At 34.3% G+C, this 18,938-nt stretch overlaps 2 protein-coding genes across 3 annotated transcripts; one reads left to right on the top strand and one right to left on the bottom strand.

The window, feature by feature from the left end:
* Nucleotides 1-207: 207 nt before the first annotated feature.
* On the top strand, nucleotides 208-7,911 carry LOC124542272 (GATA zinc finger domain-containing protein 7). 2 transcript variants are annotated; one of them, XM_047120242.1, is made up of 8 exons: nucleotides 208-708; nucleotides 784-924; nucleotides 1,155-4,277; nucleotides 4,822-4,954; nucleotides 5,073-5,169; nucleotides 5,257-5,337; nucleotides 5,948-6,103; nucleotides 7,092-7,911. In XM_047120242.1, the coding sequence occupies exons 1-8, from the start codon at nucleotides 442-444 to the stop codon at nucleotides 7,234-7,236; spliced, it is 4,143 nt and encodes a 1,380-aa protein (XP_046976198.1). In that variant the 5' UTR covers nucleotides 208-441; the 3' UTR covers nucleotides 7,237-7,911. The 2 variants fall into 2 exon arrangements, with proteins under 2 accessions (XP_046976198.1, XP_046976190.1); XM_047120234.1 differs by having other exon boundaries at nucleotides 209-708; nucleotides 7,089-7,911.
* On the bottom strand, nucleotides 7,907-17,461 carry LOC124542309. The gene is made up of 21 exons (XM_047120279.1): nucleotides 17,332-17,461; nucleotides 16,802-16,863; nucleotides 15,575-15,748; nucleotides 14,674-14,710; nucleotides 14,537-14,581; nucleotides 14,220-14,249; nucleotides 13,469-13,664; nucleotides 13,108-13,275; nucleotides 12,763-13,019; nucleotides 12,000-12,203; nucleotides 11,719-11,867; nucleotides 11,527-11,635; nucleotides 11,349-11,461; nucleotides 11,081-11,266; nucleotides 10,398-10,585; nucleotides 9,784-9,908; nucleotides 9,179-9,284; nucleotides 8,577-8,736; nucleotides 8,422-8,464; nucleotides 8,279-8,355; nucleotides 7,907-8,041 (listed from the first exon to the last, which is right to left on the bottom strand). The coding sequence occupies exons 1-21, from the start codon at nucleotides 17,336-17,338 to the stop codon at nucleotides 8,012-8,014; spliced, it is 2,466 nt and encodes an 821-aa protein (XP_046976235.1). The 5' UTR covers nucleotides 17,339-17,461; the 3' UTR covers nucleotides 7,907-8,011.
* Nucleotides 17,462-18,938: the final 1,477 nt, after the last annotated feature.

The raw sequence follows: 18,938 nt of genomic DNA, 5'->3' as shown, positions 1-18,938 counted from the left end.
AGATTCTACTAAAAGAAAAATCGAATTGTAATTTCAAGCACTAAATTTTCATTTATTAATTTTTAAACATGTAGATTGGTGGTTCCCATCTATACAAACATTAAAATTACAATTGCTTATTTTTATGCAATTATTAGAACTTGTGCTCTGTTTGTGCTCACAATATAACGGAAGTTAATTTTAGGATTGTCTTAAATGTCTATGGATTTAAGAAAGGAAGTGCAACTTTTGCGTCATATCATGGCTGCCATAAAGCTTGATCTTGGTTGCTTTTCTTACGAAAGAGTGCTTGGTTTTCTTTGAAAGTGGCGATTTCTGTCAATTTGTCTTTTATTTACATGTTGACATGCTTTGTTCGGTAAAGTTTGTGTAAATTGATTTTAGTAGTGTTATGATGATAATGTATTCAATTTAGAGGGTGCAAATTTCGGCCAAAACAAAATGAACGACGGCGATTGGATATGTAGCGACCCGAATTGTGGGAATATAAATTTTGCACGTCGAAATTCTTGCTACCGTTGCAATAAGGAAAGACCGAATGCGGTAAAACCTTTTAAAAAGAAACTTGGTACTGAAATTGGAAAGTCAGCTGCCGAGAAATCCCGCGGACTTTTTAATGCCGACGACTGGCAGTGCAACAAATGCGCTAATGTCAACTGGGCCCGGCGTCAGACTTGCAATGTTTGCAATGCGCCGAAATTTGGAGAGGCAAGTGAATTTATTTGTTTATTTATTTGCAATTTATTGAAGTGTTTTTAATAAATTAATTTTAATTTATTTCAGGTTGAAGCTCGTACTGGTTACGGGGGAGGCTACAATGAACGAGGTGTAGTCGAATATCGTAGAAGAGAATCGTCTTCAGACGACGAATACGACGAATTTGGGAGAAAGAAGCGAAAAACTAAGTCAAACTCAGAAGAAAAGGTACGGATATTTTCGATTCTATTTCATTTCAAATTAACATTAACAACCTTAATGGCAAGAAATTTTAATTTTCTAACAGTGTAAACATAAACCGCTGATTCATTTGTATACCTATTAAAAAAATGGCAGATAATGGAATTTGAAGCTAAGAAGACTTATGTTAACTGCTAAGTGAAATAAATTTTGAAGCACATCATTATTAAAGTGGAGATAATTTTTCCTGCCTTCAGGTTGGCATCACTGAAGGACCTGTAAACAAAAAGTTGCCATCAACGATGCTGCAGAAGGAAATAAATATGGACATTGTTATGCCGGTACCAGTTTCAAATATATCATTACCAATCAACAATATTCCTGAAAAAGTAAATGGCAGTCTTAGTGATGGTTCAGTATGCGACCTTCCTCCACTCAACAAAATGGCATTAAAACGGAGTCAATTTCAAAATCAACCTAATTTTTACCGACGAGAATTAATCATTCCACCGTACAAGACTAATGGGATTCAACGTAAACGTTTTTCCAGTATAGGTGATAAAGATCACACGAACTCTTCAGGCTATGACACCAGTTCAAAGAAAAGTAGGAATGAAAGTAGCGTGTCACCAGCATTAAAATCTTATAACCCTGTCATGGAAAATAGGGTTTCATCTACTAATAATGATGTAGTGTATAAGTTTACGGGCTCAAATCCAGCTGAAGATTTTGAAGTGATTTATACTGTTGAAGAAAGAGTTAAAGCGGCAGCTTTTGCTATAGTTTATAACAACTGTAAAATTAGTACAGACAAGTTTGAATCGATGTATGACAAGCCAGCACCGGACTTTAAGACAATTTTTGCTTGGAGACAAAGACTTCTGACAACTGGATGTTTGGTTGATTCACATCTAGAGATACCTAAGAAGGATGCAGAAAGACCGTTTACCAACCAAGTTGTAACACCTACTTCTTGTAAAAATAAGATATCCCACAAACTTCCTAATCCTGATGAAATTGCTATAATATCGGACAGTGATGAGGAGTGTTCTAAAAATCCAGAGGTCAATAATCAGGCTATCTTTGGTTTGAGGCAAAAAAGTGTTAGCACGGATACGTTACTCATCAGTGGTATTGATAATGAAACAAGACCCGCGGGTGGTTCTGTGAGTACTGTAGATGATAGACTGTCACAAGGTAGAAGTCACTCGGCATCAACACATCATCGAACAAGATCCAGTTCCTGTGATAGTCAAGATTCCAACTATCCTGAATCAGAATTGGAGCAACTCAATTCAAAAACTATAAATACAAGAAATAGCACTTCTGTGAAAACAAATAATGCAAGGCAGTCAATTTGTGACTCTGATTCAGAATCGATTTCGTATAATAGTGATGAGGTAGACTTTCGGTCTCGTATATTTGGTGATGGAAGGAAAGTTAAGCGGAAGGTAAAAAAACGTGCAATTCCTCCCAACGAAATTAATTCATATATACCTGCAGAGAATCAGACATTTCAAGGATACAGCACTCTCAAATTAAAAGAGCAGTCTCCATTAGTGACAGGAAACATTTACATGTCCAATTTTCCGAATATGAATGTAAATCAAAGAGCTCAAGATACACATACACTGGATACCGATGGCTACTCCAGTGAATATGTGCCTACAAAGCTGGGTGCGAAGGCCAAAAACAATTACCAGGATTTCAAAAATAATGTAAAGAAAAGGGGATTTTGGGCGAAGGGGAATGGTAACGCATTTTCAAATACACCAAAAAAACCCAATAAAGAACATAAAGACATATTTGCTGAAAATCCAACTTCAGACTACTATATAGATTCCCAAGGATATGTTGCACAGCTTCCAGGCCTAGAGACTCGGATTGAGGACTTTACTAAAGATGAAATTAGTAGTTGTGACATAGCAGACCAATACATGCCATTTGATAAGCCAATGGAAATAGTAACAAACGTCTTGAAATCCCCTGAGAATTCGTCTCGAGTTTTTGACATTGTTCAATCGAATACGACTGTAAAAAATAAAAGTATCATGGACATTTTTGGCAACAACGAACAGGAACAAGAAAGTCCCGATAAAAATAGTGATTTAGATAATTTTGATAGTGTCCGAAAAAAGTATGAAACAGAATGGGATGAGGACGATGACGCTCTTTATAAAAATTCTGACTCAGTTGATATGAATCTTGAGAGTATACATTGTAAGCGCACACCGTCGCCGCCTAATATTGGCTCTATACGCTCTGAGAGTCCCATGACAAATATGTTATACGGTACAAGTTCGGATGCGCAAAACACTACAGAAACAAATTTAGTAAACGAAAATATTATAATAGATAAACGCGATATGCTGTTAGGTTTACTAAAAGACTTGCAAGAAAATGATGAACAATTAAATACTAATGCTATGCCCATTACACCCGTACCTATAAATTCAATATTAATGAAAAGAGATTTAAATGAAAATTTAAATAAACCACAATTGACCAAATCTAATTCCATTGTAAATAAACCAGAAACCATTCCGATAGAACGATGTGAAATGAAATGTATCACAGAAAATAAAGAAATATTGTTGTCACCAGCAGTACCTGAAATAAAACCTAAAGTAGTAAGTCCATCGAAAAGAGTACATGTATTGGAATCAATAACTATCAGAGCGGATAATCGAAAAGATATTATCGGTATCCCGGATACTTTAAAATTGAATCAAATGAGTGTAGAAAAAGTTGAGACAGTCAATAGATCACCATTGAAACAAATGAATGATAGCCCGTCACAAGGTGCAAAGAATAATGACGTTAATAAATCTCAAATGCAACAAAACCCCTTGCCCTTCGATCTCTCAAACCTATTATCGAATATAAATACAAATACACTTCTACTTGCCCTTCAAAATTTACAACAAATGTCTCAACAACCAAGTGATAATATAAATCATAATCAATCAGCTAATTGCCAGGACAACGGGAATAACATCGAAGAAGGAACATTAGAAACAATCAATTTAACTAATGACGAAGATTGGGAGAAAGAATCAAATCAAGATGAAAGTATAGAAAGAGAATTAGAAAAATTAGACGGAAACACTGGTGATACTCCTTTTTTAAGTGATATTTTCGATCCGGGTCCGGTGACACTACCGCCGAATGTTAACAAAAAACTAAACATTAATCTTAAAAATACAAATGACATCAAGAATCAAACGACGCATCTAAACGAGAATGCGCCAGTGATAGGGAATTTTAAAAGCTTTGCATTGCCGAAACCCATTTTGTTAAATAGATTGAAATTGACAGTCAAACAGCCAGACAAGAGTGTTAAGACCGGTGAGGGGAAAAGAGTCAAACGAAAGAAAAAGGTTTGTATGAAACGTATTGAAGAGTGTGAAGATATATTATTTGTAACATGTCATGCTATCACCGTAGAAAATAAATATAATTAAGAGCGTTTAATAGATTTCGACCTAAATAGGACACTTCAATCGAATTCATCCACTAAACATTTAATACGAAAACATATTATTCATTTAATTTTTAAGATGTTTTTGACGGTATTTAACAATCATCACATTAAAACTTTATTTAGCTTTTAATTGTTGTTGCTAAAAATACGTGTTGTTTTATTATATCATTTTGTTGATTTTTTTTAAGATATGATTGGCTTCTTCGGTCAAAACGATTACATTCAGAACATTTTTTGCTTTACTGTTACTTTCATATGGTAGTAACATTTAAAAATATATACAAATATTAAATATTAATAAACGCTCTTAACATACCGAATTCAAAATTAATTTTAGAACTATATTTATAATATACGACTTTATGATAGCATGAAGTTTAAAAATATGTCTTTACGTTGACAAATTGCTAGGAGGATATTGAGGGTTTCATTTGTTACAGACTAAACCATCTGGTTCTCAAGAAGGCGAGGCCGGGGAGGAGGACGATGAGGAAGAGTCAGGGGATGAAGCTGATCTCTCTAAGTATGATCTATGGGGCAGCGATGGGGAACAGGGCAACTCTTCCAAAATGGGTTAGCGGTGTTGATTTTGCGATGTACTTAGATTTTGTTGGGTATAAAAACAAATAAAAATAACATAACGCCCGTACAGTTCGAATATACCACTAATTATGCGTAACTTACATTTCAGCTAATGACGATAAACAAAAAGACGACGTAAGCCCTAAAGACGATAGCTCTAATGCCGTAGACAAAAATGGAAGAACGGAAACAAAAAGTAAAAAAAGGTAAGTTGTTATTAAATTATTTATAATCTTTTTGTTAAGCAAAAATAAGTTTTTTTATTTTCTAATATAAATGTGTTCTCGTTGTAGATCTAGAAGTTCGTCATCATCGTCCACTTCTTCGTCGAGTTCGAGTTCTAGTCACAGTTCCTCGCAAACGCCCAAAAACAAGTGAGTAAATATAATAAAGATGACAATTTTTCGCTGTCATCTTGTCCCATTGCATTAGATTTGATAATAAATCAATCCAATCAAAGTAGTACTTTATTTGCATTTGCTTAGCACGACAATATCTTATTAATTTATTCCATTTTATATTGCAAGCTTAGAATATTTTCCAATCGTCTTCGAAAAATAACATGAATAATTGGACACGTCTTAAAATTATAAAACATATCTTAAAAATAAAACTAACATAGCTGCAAATAAATAACAAACATAGCGCTCCACTACATAGTATAAAAAAAAGTCGCTTTGTTTGTCCCTATATCCCTATGTATGCTTAAATCTTTAAAACAACGCAACGGATTTTGATGCGTTTTTTTTAGTAGATAGAGTGATTCAAGAATTAGGTTTATATGTATAATACATGCACAATAATAGTAGAGAATGACTGAATAACTGGGAACATTGCAAGACACATTAGAATATTTAGTATCAGCATTGCAACCGTGCGAGGCCGGGGCGGGTCGCTAGTATATAATAATTTTCAAAGGAGTATGCACCGAGAATTTTTTTTTTTTTTAGTAAATCCTGTATCGATAATCGTTCGTTATTTCAGATTCGATGATTTTAACTTAAACAGTGAGCGGGAGTCGCAGCACGGCTCGCCGAAGGGCCGCAAGTCGCGCTCGAGGTCGCGCTCGCCGCGCTCCCGCTCAGCGAGCATCCCCTCCCGCCGGAAGTCTCGCGACAGCCGGTCCGGCGGTGAAACCAGGTTCGCAGTTTTGTTTATGTACTCGTATAGTGCGACACAAATTAGATGTAGCATCGGAAAATGCAATGGAATGAAAATAAAACCGATTACTGTCGATTTACACGACCGATAGTAATAGCTCCCTATCGCGCCATTTGACGCTATACGTCGCTATAGATTCACGCAAGTGCATGTAAATCGACGCGTCAAATTGACGAATATATTAGGTCATATGATATTACAAGTTATTAGGTTTATGAATTTTGCCGATGCTACATCTAAGTTGTGTCGTACTATACATGCTTAGATATTAGAAATAACTCTAAAATAAATCTTCCCGAGTCATCTATATTAATCTTATAGATCCGAAAGTAATTCTGTTACTAATTCTGTTGTTGTTGCTTAAACATCTGAACCGATAAGATGGAGAAAGGTATAGAAATAGTTTCAGTCCAGTGGAAGTACATAGACTACTTTTTTAAGGGGAGGTTGGTAGTTTAATTTGACCCCGATAGAGACTCAAGCTTAGCTAATATTTCATATAATACACTTATATGTACATAACACACACATTCGATATGATGATATCATGTGTTGTACCAAAATATTGGTAAGGTCAAAACAAAAAAAAAACTCTTTCGTTCTTCTTATTATAAGTTTATAAATGACAGTTTAGGTTTGCGGGAGAATGAGGCGAGTTTGTACCGTATATGATAATATAGTCGTACTTTGATCAATAAGAGTAGAAGATTAAACTTAGGAAAGTTATTCAAGTAATCAATATTATGTTAAATGTTTTGATAACAAATTTTCATGTCATCTCATTTTCATCATCTCTTTATTAATTAAAAACATCGTGAAGAAACTACCTGTAGAAGAAATTCTGAATCAATACTTCGAATATTTTTTTACTATTAGTAAAGATAGAGATTTTATTGGATATGGTACATATTTTGTATATTCATGATATAATAACGAATTTAATCAACTTAATTGACTTCGTTAGTAGGAGTCATGACACATCCCGCGAGAAGGAGAGATCCCGCGATCGCGACCGGCGGGACAGATCCCGCGGGTCCCGCGAGCGCAAGGAGCGTCGATACAGCCGGGACGGGTCTAGTAATCACTACAGCGCTAGAGGAAGACATCGCTAAACACACTCGAGTAAAAATGACCAACTCGTCCACAGCGTGATACCTCTTCAAGTGTTTTGGACTTTAAACTAATGGTTGCTGGATTAACTATTTATCAAAATTTATATTATATTATTTGGAACCTGCTACGTAGTAAGCGTATAGACTTGTTTCTTTATATAGTGGCAACATTGTTCTATGCATTTTGTAACTATTAATCTAGTAAGAGAAATGTAATAGCTGTAAAAGTAAAAGTTCATTGTATCTCATACATATTATGAACTAATGTTGGTTTGTATAATCAGAAACTGAAGTCTTATCAATATTAAGATTATGTTGGTGATTTGTAAAGATGATGATATATCAACCGCACATCCCTCTAGTTGTAAAAAGTGTAGCTCAGACTATATAGCATTTATGATTCGATACAGTTGAAATGTTTCCAACTGTTTTCCTGTTTCAATCAGTAACTCAAAGGTGTCAACTTGTGAACTTTATTTTTTTTTTCAATTTGTAAATATTAGATAACGTAATAATGGCTTTGCTGTAAATTAGACCTAAGCAAATTCCATATTTTCCATTAAGAGATACGTTTGGATATTGGAAAATGTTTCCGTTATGACTTAGTGACTATGTAACTATCGATATTTTATAAGAATACGTGGTAATTGATTTACCAATAAACATGAAATGACATTTTTGAATTTTTATTTTTACTTATTTATAAGTAATTAATGTTTCATAGTTTGTACATTTTTTTCTTCTTTACAAAAAAAACAACAACATTCGAAAAATATTAATCTCCATCCATACAGCGACACTCTTGCTGCAAAAGAAATATAACTTTTAAAAAAATGCGTTATAAAAGTTTGCTATGATTTTCGTAACACTGAGTAATAATAATCATAAACTCTGCTAATCTAAAGCTTTTTTTTAAAATCGGACTTTTCACTCTTGCCCGATAAACGATTTCCACTTAGGTTTTACGCTTGCTTATTTTGGTACAGCTTTCAGTAAAAAAAACTTCACAGATTATATTAAAATTAACACATTTCATGCTTACTGCAGTCATCGGTCTTTGCGCTGTTTTCGGTTGGTCGCTCTTTTTAGGCTTTAGTGTGCATGGATCTATCACTCCGCCTGTACAAAAATAATTTTTATTACGCTCATAAAAACCAATTTATAAATAAAATAATTATTACTCACCTGAACCAACATTTGCACCCTCGACTGTGCTTACTTTATACATCTGAAAAAAAAAAAAAATTAAGTTGTGTTCAGTTAAATGCCGAAAATTACAATTGTAATATAATATATTTTTATATTTGATTAATATAACTATTTTAGTATCGACATTTTACCCTGCCATCATCACCGGCAGCCATTCCAGAGGAAAGCGGCACGACGTCTGGTCCCCACTGCTTCATGAAGTGTCCAAGGCGAGCTACTCGTTGCATAGCCGTTGTTACAGTGTGCGAGCCGCCGCAGTATCGGTTACATATGTGTTTTCCTGTTTCCGACCTGAATACATAAAATCGTAAATGATAACAATTTCAAATAAAAATGACCTTTGTGATCTAGTACTTTAGAGTATAGCATCGTGTTATCAAATAGCTGATGTTAACGAAATATACAACAACAACAGCCTGTAAATTTCCACTGTTGGACTAAAGCCCTCCCCTCCCTTTGAGGAGAAGGATTGGAACATATTCCACCACGCAGTTCCAATGCGGGTTGATTGAATACACATGTGGCAGAATTTCTATGAAATTTGTCACATGCAGGTTTCCTCACGATGTTTTACTTCACCGCTGAGAACGAAATGAATTATAAAGACAAATTAAGCACATGAATCAGCGGTGCTTGCCTGGGTTTGAGCCCGCAATCATCGGTTAAGATGCACGCGTTCTAACCACTGGGCCATCACGACTCTCAAATATACAACAGATTTATTTAAACGAACCTTATTTTTTGGGGCGGTTTTTGTTGAGTCATTTGCTTGTCGATGTTCTCCCAGTCGTGCAGATTACGCTGTGGTACGTTTGTCGCTTGCGTCTTGCGTATTGCGTCTATGTTCAAATGTTGTTAAAGATAAGTACTTATTACGTACATAGTTGTCAAATCTGTACTAGTATTACAACGTAGCAAATACAAATCACTTGGAGAAATAATTTTAGTATGTTTGTTTTTTATTCTGAAATAACATTAAGTTAAGTATGTATGTATAGTACGACACAACTTAGATGTCGCATCGGTAAAATTCGTAAAACAGACCACATCTTAAGTGAGTACGCTATACCAAATTATCAATATTTATTTCTCATGCGAATATGATCTTTGCATAAACGTAATAACTTGTAATGTCATATGACCTAATATTCGTCAATTTGACACGTGGATTTACATGCACTTGCTTTCTCTGACGCGTGAATCTATAGCGACGAATAGCGTCGAATGGCGCGATAGGGAGCTATTTCTATTGGTTGTATAAATCGGCAGTAATCGGTTTTAATTTCATTCCATTGCATTTTCCGATGCTACATCTAATTTGTGTCCTACTATACTTACCTAATTCATAGCTCAGATAAGGCTTCATAGATATGTTTGCTTGCAGTGGCCTTAACACGGGGAGAGTGGAAGGCGGTTCCGTTGGCATAACCGCGTTTGCATCACAGGATATGCAGTTCACGTCCCTGTTTAATTCAAATTCAATATTATAATAACACAAGACAATGTCTCGTTGATAATCCGCCTTCAGAAATGGAGGGTATAGATCTTGGTTACCTTCATCGAGTTTTATATGTTTTAAAGGGAATATTTCATTTATTTTCAGGATACTGATGATTAGGGCGTCACGGTAGCATGCGTAAGCGACCCCGTGGCGTCCGCCGAAAGACGGAGAGGGTACCGCTGGTTTTTTAGTGGGTAAACCCGGTGTGCTTGGGCGTACTCGGCGTTCAGGGCTCCGGGGAATCCCACATACCCCCCCCCCCCACTTTCCATCACGTGTGGGAAGCGCGTAATGCGTTTTTCCAGCGAGAAAAAAAAAATGATACTGATGACTTACTTTACGGTCCTTATTGTGTAGGTACGATTCTTATAATTATTATATTACGATAAGAATCGACTTACGATTCGATGATATAACAATGACTAGCATTTAAACATGTTTAGTAATATACCGAAGTAGACGTCGTTTCGTTCCAGCTGCTTCGACTTCACGCCGCAGCGAAGCCATTTGCTTGAGGTTATCTTGCAGCTGCCGTAATTTGTGGTTGAAGAAATCTTTAACCGGAGACAATTCCATCTTGTCGAGTTTCATCTCGATCTCCCTTTGAATGTCATCTAAAGCTTGTTGCCATAGCGCCTCCTGATAAAATAAAAACAACATTGATTGAGACATTTTATTAATGTAATAACGTTACTGTTCTGTTCTGTTACTGTAACGTTGTATGTATATATGGACAGGACCGTCGTGCTGATATGCGAAAACGTGATGTCTGTTAATCAGGACCACAGCCTCCTGAATGCCTGTGTTTAAGATGTTTTTAAATTTACTATATTTTGATTTCGATTGATTTTTTTAACCGCATATCGATTGATACTTTTTCATATGAAATATGGAAGATAATTAGGTCAAACAGTTTGATGCTGAAGTATAAACTGTCGACTTTTAAATTTTTTGGAGATCTACAAGTCTAAAAAGTTTTTGTTAATCTGTTACAGCTTTGGTATTCTTTATTGCTTTTATAACGACTGGACAATGTTTTCTTGAAGTACAAATTTGCTTCACGCAAAATTTAAATGAATTCGTTTCATTGATTTTAACTTTAATAACAGAAAACATAACATTTTTTAAACTCACTTGCATGTTAAGTTTTCCGAGTGCATGTTCTAGGCCTCGTGAAAGGTCATCGCAGGCCAGTTCAAATTGATCATGGGACACTTTGCGCGCCAACATACGCATATCTGCCTTGTCAGCCATTGCTTCAATCATATCTTCGCGATCAAGTTTTACTGTCTTCAGCAATTCTATCTGTTCTAACAGAACCTAGCGGAAAAAAGAAATAAATTAAGCTACGTTTTAAACAACCGAATATTTTACATATAGGTATTTCAACACGACATATTACATTCATGTGATACTGTCGGTCTTCTTTTTCAGTGGCCAGTTGAAGTGCCGTATTGTGCACTTGTTTCAACTGTTCTTGCATTTCTTGAACAGTTTGGAAAAGTGTCATCAAACCTGTAGATTAAGATCTATTAATACGGGGGAAATGTGGCAAAAATTTTCATTTGAATTTTGCATACCTTGTAAATCCTTTGTGAGGTTCGGAGACATTTTGCCAGCAGAAAATATTTCTGTTAACGATGCCACTTGTTTCGTTAAATACTCCAATTGATCTTGGAATGAATTTGCCTAAAACATGTATGTATATATTAAAAAAATATTTATTGTATCTTATAAGTCGCGTTGAACTAAAATAAAACTATAATTCTCACCTGATCTTGTAAGACACCATCATTTTTACCGATGCTTTCACAACATTTATTAACACGTTTTTCTAAATTATTTATTCTTTCCATAATTTCAGCAATCATAGCATTCGATATTGGGGAAGTTTGCTTAGGATATTCCGATGGTCGCCGTTCTAAAAAATAATTAATTTATTAGTTAGAATAAATTTTATTTTTCATTACTATTAATATTAGCTTTCCTAAGACTAGGTGTATCATGTTCTACTTTTTTATTACTACATAAAATCATGAAACATCGTGTTTACCTGAAGGCGTCGGAGTTAGCTTGCTTGGTGCATCTAATGATTGCAATTGCGGTGACGGCATTTGCGATTGTTGTGTTGGGGCTTGCACTTGCTGTGTTGGTGCTTGCACTTGCTGTGTTGGCGTTTGCACTTGCTGTGTTGGTGCTTGTGACTGTGGTGTTGGTGCTTCCAATTGTGACACTGCTTGTGCTTGCGTTGGTGGTGCTGATGATAAATTTATTATAAGTATAAACGTAAATTTATCAATCAACAAGTGTTTTAAATATTTGAAAAGTTCTTATCCCTTTATTTAAATATAATTAAAATAGTATTTAACGTTCGATAAAAGGGAAAGCAAATATATTAAAAAGTCATTTGAAAGGTATGTATAGTATGACACAAATTAGATGTAGCATCGGAAAATGCAATGGAATGAAAATAAAACCGATTACTGTCGATTTACACAACCAATTGAAATAGCTCCCTATCGCGCCATTCGACGCTATTCGTCGCTATAGATTCACGCGTCAGAGAAAGCAAGTGCATGTAAATCGAGGTGTCAAATTGACAAATATATTAGGTCATATGATATTACAAGTTATTACGTTTGTGCAAAGATGATATTTGCATGAGAAATAAATATTGATAATTTGGGAAAGCGTACTCAATTCGGATGTGATCGGTTTTGCGAATTTTGCCGATGTTACATCTAAGTTGTGTCGTACTATAACATAATCATTACTCTAATGACAATCATTTTATTCTGATGTTTCCGTAATCATACCCAATCCAGCTATTTGATCTCCAAGTGCACTATACAAAGTATTCGTCAAATTGTCGAGATCACTCCGTAGCCGATCTATCTGTGATTGTATATTTGGTGTTTCCCTTTTGCTTGAGGGAACGCTAGCAGGAGCCGTAATTTGTGGTGATGGAGTGATTGCCGAGGGAACAGCTGATGCAATTGCTGACGGTTCTGCAGCTGCTGATGGAATTTCTGATGGTGCTGGGGCTGTTGATGGTCTATGCAGCACTGAAGGACTGTCAAATGAAGTTAATTTTAGATGATTGAGATAGATGATAGAATGATTGTTCTTAAAATTAATATATTTAATTAGTCATTTCTTACGTTACTGAAGGTCGATTTTTTAGTTCCTCTTGCAACCCCGTCGTGTCTGTTATAATATCTTGTACTAAAGAACTTAATTTCGCTAGGCCAGCTTCCGTTGCTTCTAATCGGGAAGATACATTTAAGGAAGTCCACATATCAGTAATAGCTTTCAGATTAGTTTGTGACCTGTGGAAGAATAAATTAAAATCTTAAACATAAATTACTTCATTTATATTAAAGTCTAATGTATAATACATGTCAGACTATACAATTTGTCAAATGGTTTCTATTTCAGGTATTTTTTATGGGACGAATTGTCCTGCGCTGTGATAAAGATTAACGGTATACGTAAGCTATGATATTTATATGTCCAGATTACCTCACTTCTTCCAAAATATCTTCATTTTTCGGAATACTTCCATATACACGATTTTTTAAATCTTCAACTGTGTTTTCGAGTATATTGAATTTACTGATCGTGACAAGGGACAGTTTCTCCGTGGAACTGATGGGTTGTAACGGTGATGCCTCGTTTTTAGTTGGAGAGGGAGTCCGGGTGCGTTGCGCTCCAACGGCTGATATTAATATCAATTAATTCGTCGTCAATATAATTATGTCAATTAATCGTAATTTAAAATTGAAGATATTATCAGAGCCCAGGTGTCCCAGTTTTAAAATCCCTGAATCTTAACCCAATATTTCAATATCAAATCTGTGCAAACATCACTTAATTTGTATGGGATAAAAATTCACCAAATATGTAACTAATCCATACAGCTTCTTATCATCAAGAGGAAAGGCGACATACGCCCATTTGTGGGGCAGTTCCTATTATATTTGGTGATACATACCACCCATTCCGTTGTGTTTACACAGGTATATAAGTGACATTACATTTTAGCTCCACAGTTTACTAGCGTATGAATGATATGAGGATTAATTAATACTTCTGAAAGTACCATAAATATTATGGGTAGTGATGATCACCTACCATCAGGCAGCCCATTTTCTAGACCGTATGTCTGTATGAAATAATAAAGATATTTTTTCCTTGTTATTTAAAATATTTCGATAACAACTCGCAAGGATAATGTAAACGACTATGAAAATATTAAAATCTTCGTACTAACCCGGCGATTCAATCAACTTCTTTTTCTCAACTGTAAAGACAAATTATTTTATTAAACGGACTTTGTGATACTTAAGTATAGAAATTAAAATACTTCTTTGTTTGAATGAATTCTTTGAAAATATCGTTATGTAATTAACTGAGTCATTCAAAAAATAATTAATGTGTAGTGTATGTAATACATACACTTCACACATTATCAGGCATAATAGTGGTGTAAAAATATAGACAAAAGAGAAGTTCCACATATTCATTCACATATTTTTTAAATAAATCTGAATCGTTAAAAATCTTGGGATATAAAAAGATCATATTTACCCACTAATATTGTTTCTTGATCACTTGTTGGAATTTGAGGAGGGGCTGTAATCAAAATAAAATATATTAATATAATATACACGTTAATATTAATATAAATTGTATATTTTTAAAAGATTAGAAGTTAAAAATCTTACGTAGTTCTGCTTTCTTTACCATATTTCCTGCTGGATCCTGAAATTCATATTCAATTAGGTATTTGTTAAGTAATTAAATATCTACATAGTATCAAACAAAGTCGCATCCCACCATCTATACGCTCAGAACTATTAAACTACGCGACGGATTTTAGTACAGTTTTTATCATAAGCTTTTTTTATTACATGTTTATTCTTTAATTTAAATTTTATGTGACCTCATATCCCATGAGGAGCGGGGACGGGTACAATACTTTTTGACGGATTAATTTGTAGAATAAATAAATAAATATTGTATTATTGCGATAAAATGTTGTGACATATGTCGAAGTTTAATTTAAAATAATTAACAGTCAGACTATAAAAAAACGTTGAAGCCAGAACACTACCGGCTTTAACAAACGGTATCGAATCTTGAATGGCTTGTCACAGATGGTTCGTTGATCCCCGTTTTTGATCCGTAAAGTTTCAACGTATTAGACCATTGAAATAATTTATCAAAAGTAACGCCGGATATTTTTTTCTTTATAACTGTCCCTGAGAGTTATTTAAAATATTAAGTTAATTTAAGACACTTTGTGTACCACATAAGTGTTTATTTCATTTGTTGTTTCTAACGCAAAAAATATATACCATACAAACTTTCAACCCCTACCCCTAGTGGGTTCCTATAGTACTTACCAAATTTCAAGGCTCTAACTTTAATAGACTCTACTCCACGATGATGAACCAGTCAGTAAGAACTTGTTATTTTATATATATAGATATGATGAATATGCACCCAATTAAATATAATTAAATCGGCGTTATTACATATTGACCAAATGTATGGCTTGGGATTTTTTACTTTACTCCTAGTGCTTACTAAAATTAACATGAATTTTTATTTCTTTTATCTAACCTTTTCTTCTGTGTCAACAATGAATTCGCTGATTGTAACAGTGTGCGCCTTAGTCCGTCCGACGGGGAGCCCGCCAGCGTTTCCTCTCAGTTCTACGTTTTTCCCAGACACTCGCAGCTGCTGAGCGAGACAGTGTAACACTGAATGCAGCATGCCAAAGTCTACGACACCTACCTGCGGTCAAGTCAATTTTAATTAAATGTAATAATTATTTACATTACATAGTATAAAACAAAGTCGCTTTCTCTGTCCTTATATCCCTATGTATACTTTAATCTTTAAAACTAAGCAACGCATCTTGATGCGTTTTTTTTAATAGATAGTGATTCGAGAGGAAGGTTTTGTATATAATATATGGTCAATATAGTAAATGAGACGCTGACAATTTCAGAAGTTTGTAATGTGATGTAAATGAACAAATTCTCTAGCATATTTAGTAGCAGCTTTGCACCCCTGCGAAGCTGAGGCGGATGGCTAGTAACATACATATATAACCAACCAGCTTTTCACAATATTAGTAGTAGGTAATATATTACAAGCTATACAAACACAAACATTTATGACATTTGTAAAGTACTCTGTATAAATTAATCGTAATGTGAAAGCTTGATTTAAAGTAATTAAAGTGAGTTATATTGCCTTTGGCATTTTCTTATCACATGAATAAGGTTTTTTGATGGAAGATCAAAAGGGTCAAGCTACTATAGATACTATTCATCGTATTGATCACGAAGGAAATTCTGAGTTCAATTGATCCTTCGTGATCAGCGGGCCTCAATAGATTTACGATTTACGTACCCTGGTCGTCTTTATAATTAAATGCTTTTATATTTAATATATGTATATTGAGTAATTATTCTAATAACATACTTAGGGTTATAAGGAAAGAAAATTTATTAATTATTTATGAGAGAGTTTTAAAACTAACAAAACTAATGATAGAGGATTCATAGACAATATCAAGTATAGAAACTTAATAGTTCAACTGTATACAAGCCATCTTGCGATGTGAAAGTATTAGATGTGATACAGACTATAAGTAGGAGGTAAAAAAAGAATTATTTTAATTCCTTGAGATATCATTTGTTGCTAATAATAATGTAAATCCCTAACAACAATATTATAGTTAAAATCTTAAGCTGCAAAGCGCAACACTTCATTACGACAAGACGATTAATTTTTTTTGTAATAATTATTTTTACAATATGGAGTTTCTTTATGATTTACCTCTGGCGAACCTATCGCGAGATCAATCATGTCGCCAATGTTGAGTAACACAGCCGTTTCATCTGAAATATATAAGGAAAAATATTGAAATGCTTCAGCTGTCATGGCCCAGTGGTTACAAGACGTGAATCTTAAATAATTTTGATCAAACACGGGGTAAGTACAACTCCATTCATGATATTAGTGTGTGTTTATAATTCATCTCGTGCTCAGCGGTAAAGGAAAATATCGTGAGGAAACTCACACTGGGTGGATGAGAATCTACAGCACCTGTATCCATTGATCCGTTCTTGAGCTTGGTGGGATAAGCCCAAACTTCCTCAAAAGTGACAGAAACAATTTGCGGAGAAGTGGAAAATGAATATGCTATTACTAAACGTAATATAATTGTCATAATTTGAAACAGTGTATTGACAATTTTGCGAAATCCCAGATTTGTTAGAAAAAATAAACCCCTAATATATAGTTGTTAGTATTGATTACTTTTCGTATTTATTTTATGATATAAGCATAAATATAATTAGACTTACCCGCCATATTGAATATTCAAGTAATTTCCTAAATCTCTTTCATTTAAAGTATTTCGCAAACAACTAAAATATTTATAAAATAATGAAGTAAAAAATATTATTAAACATGTTTTGCAATGTTTACGAAAAGTTATTGTCAATTTTTTTTTCAACAATTGAAAAGTCTAATAGAAAAGAGTTTTTACTATTTATTATCTATTGAGATAGGCTTACTTATATTAATTTGAAAATATCTAAGTTTTATTGTATATACTTGCTTGGTGTTAGTATTTTAGGGTTTTGCTCAAGCCCGTCTGTGTAGGTACGACTCAGTCTGGTTATTTTATCGCCAACCAGCTATACTTTGTTGCCTTGTGGTGATAAGGGTAGTATATGAGGCAGGGTAACAACAGGCACATGATACATAATAACTTGGACCTCAAGGTTGGTGGCGCATTAAAGATGTAAGGAATTATTAAAATTTCTTACGCTCCCAATGTCTTTGGGCGGTCGATGGTGCCTTTTTTAAAGTATAGTCTATAGCTACTCAATTTTATTACTTCTGTATGAACAATATTTACAAATATTTGCGCAGTCTATGCTGACCCTGGAACTACGCTTTCCGGGACATTCGTGCATGTAAAACAGAATAAAGAAATAATAACCGAATAATCGTTTAATAGTAGTCGTGTAATGTTTTTAAGTTTCTGACCTTTCAACGAAGCTCAGACGTATTGTATATATGAATTTATACATATGTTTATGGCCAATAAATAAAAGTGTCGTGTCTTCGAGAGCAATTAATAATGTGTTTAGGAGAAAAATTTAGTGGGAAATTGACCAATTGTTTTTTTTCTTCGATGGTAATTAAGTCCGCGAAATATTTCCGATTTATTTGAAATATTTCACTAAAGGACAAGGGTTTAAATAGAAATTAAGCTTTTGAAAAACATAAACTTCGATTAAATGCAATAATCCTTCGATTGGTTTTATTCAGTAGCGGTTTTAGGAGTAGTCTGCGTTATTCGGGCTTATTTTGCTAGCTTTTTAATGATAGATAGGCGGGCCTGCAATTGGAGTACCTGATGGTAAGTCGTCACTAACGCCCATATATATTGGCTCTGTAAGATATAAAAACCATTTCTTGCATAAGATCAATACGCCACTAACCTTTTGAGTAAATATGTAATGTCCTTAGGTAAAACTCAAAACTTCATACAAATCAAAACACATCAAAACTAAGAATTGCTGTTTGATGGTAGATTATCTGTTGAGTGGGTGGTAAGTACCCAGAAACCACCAAAAATAAATCAAAGCGGCAAAAGATAACCGAACAAATTAAAAAAAATGTATAATATATTATTTCTCTTATGGATTCGAAGATTTTTAATTCTGGGATAAACACACCAAATAAAAAACAAAAAATCACGCTATAAACAGAAGTTCGCCATTTACCTTATCAGATTCGTGAATGGAGCCTCTTTATCTTATACTCGTTGAGCATTCCCAGCTTAAATAAATAAGTCTAATAAGAACTTCCTTACAAGCATCAGTCGAAGACCTATAAAGAACGAACAGGATGTTCGAAGGCAGGTGGACTCGAGAGCCTTCGGGTGGTCGATTTATAC

This window comes from Vanessa cardui, chromosome 2 (genome assembly GCF_905220365.1).
Source record: "Vanessa cardui chromosome 2, ilVanCard2.1, whole genome shotgun sequence".
Classification (NCBI taxonomy): domain Eukaryota; kingdom Metazoa; phylum Arthropoda; class Insecta; order Lepidoptera; family Nymphalidae; genus Vanessa; species Vanessa cardui.
Note: the sequence above shows the minus strand (reverse complement) of the source record. Positions and strands in the feature narration are given on the sequence as shown.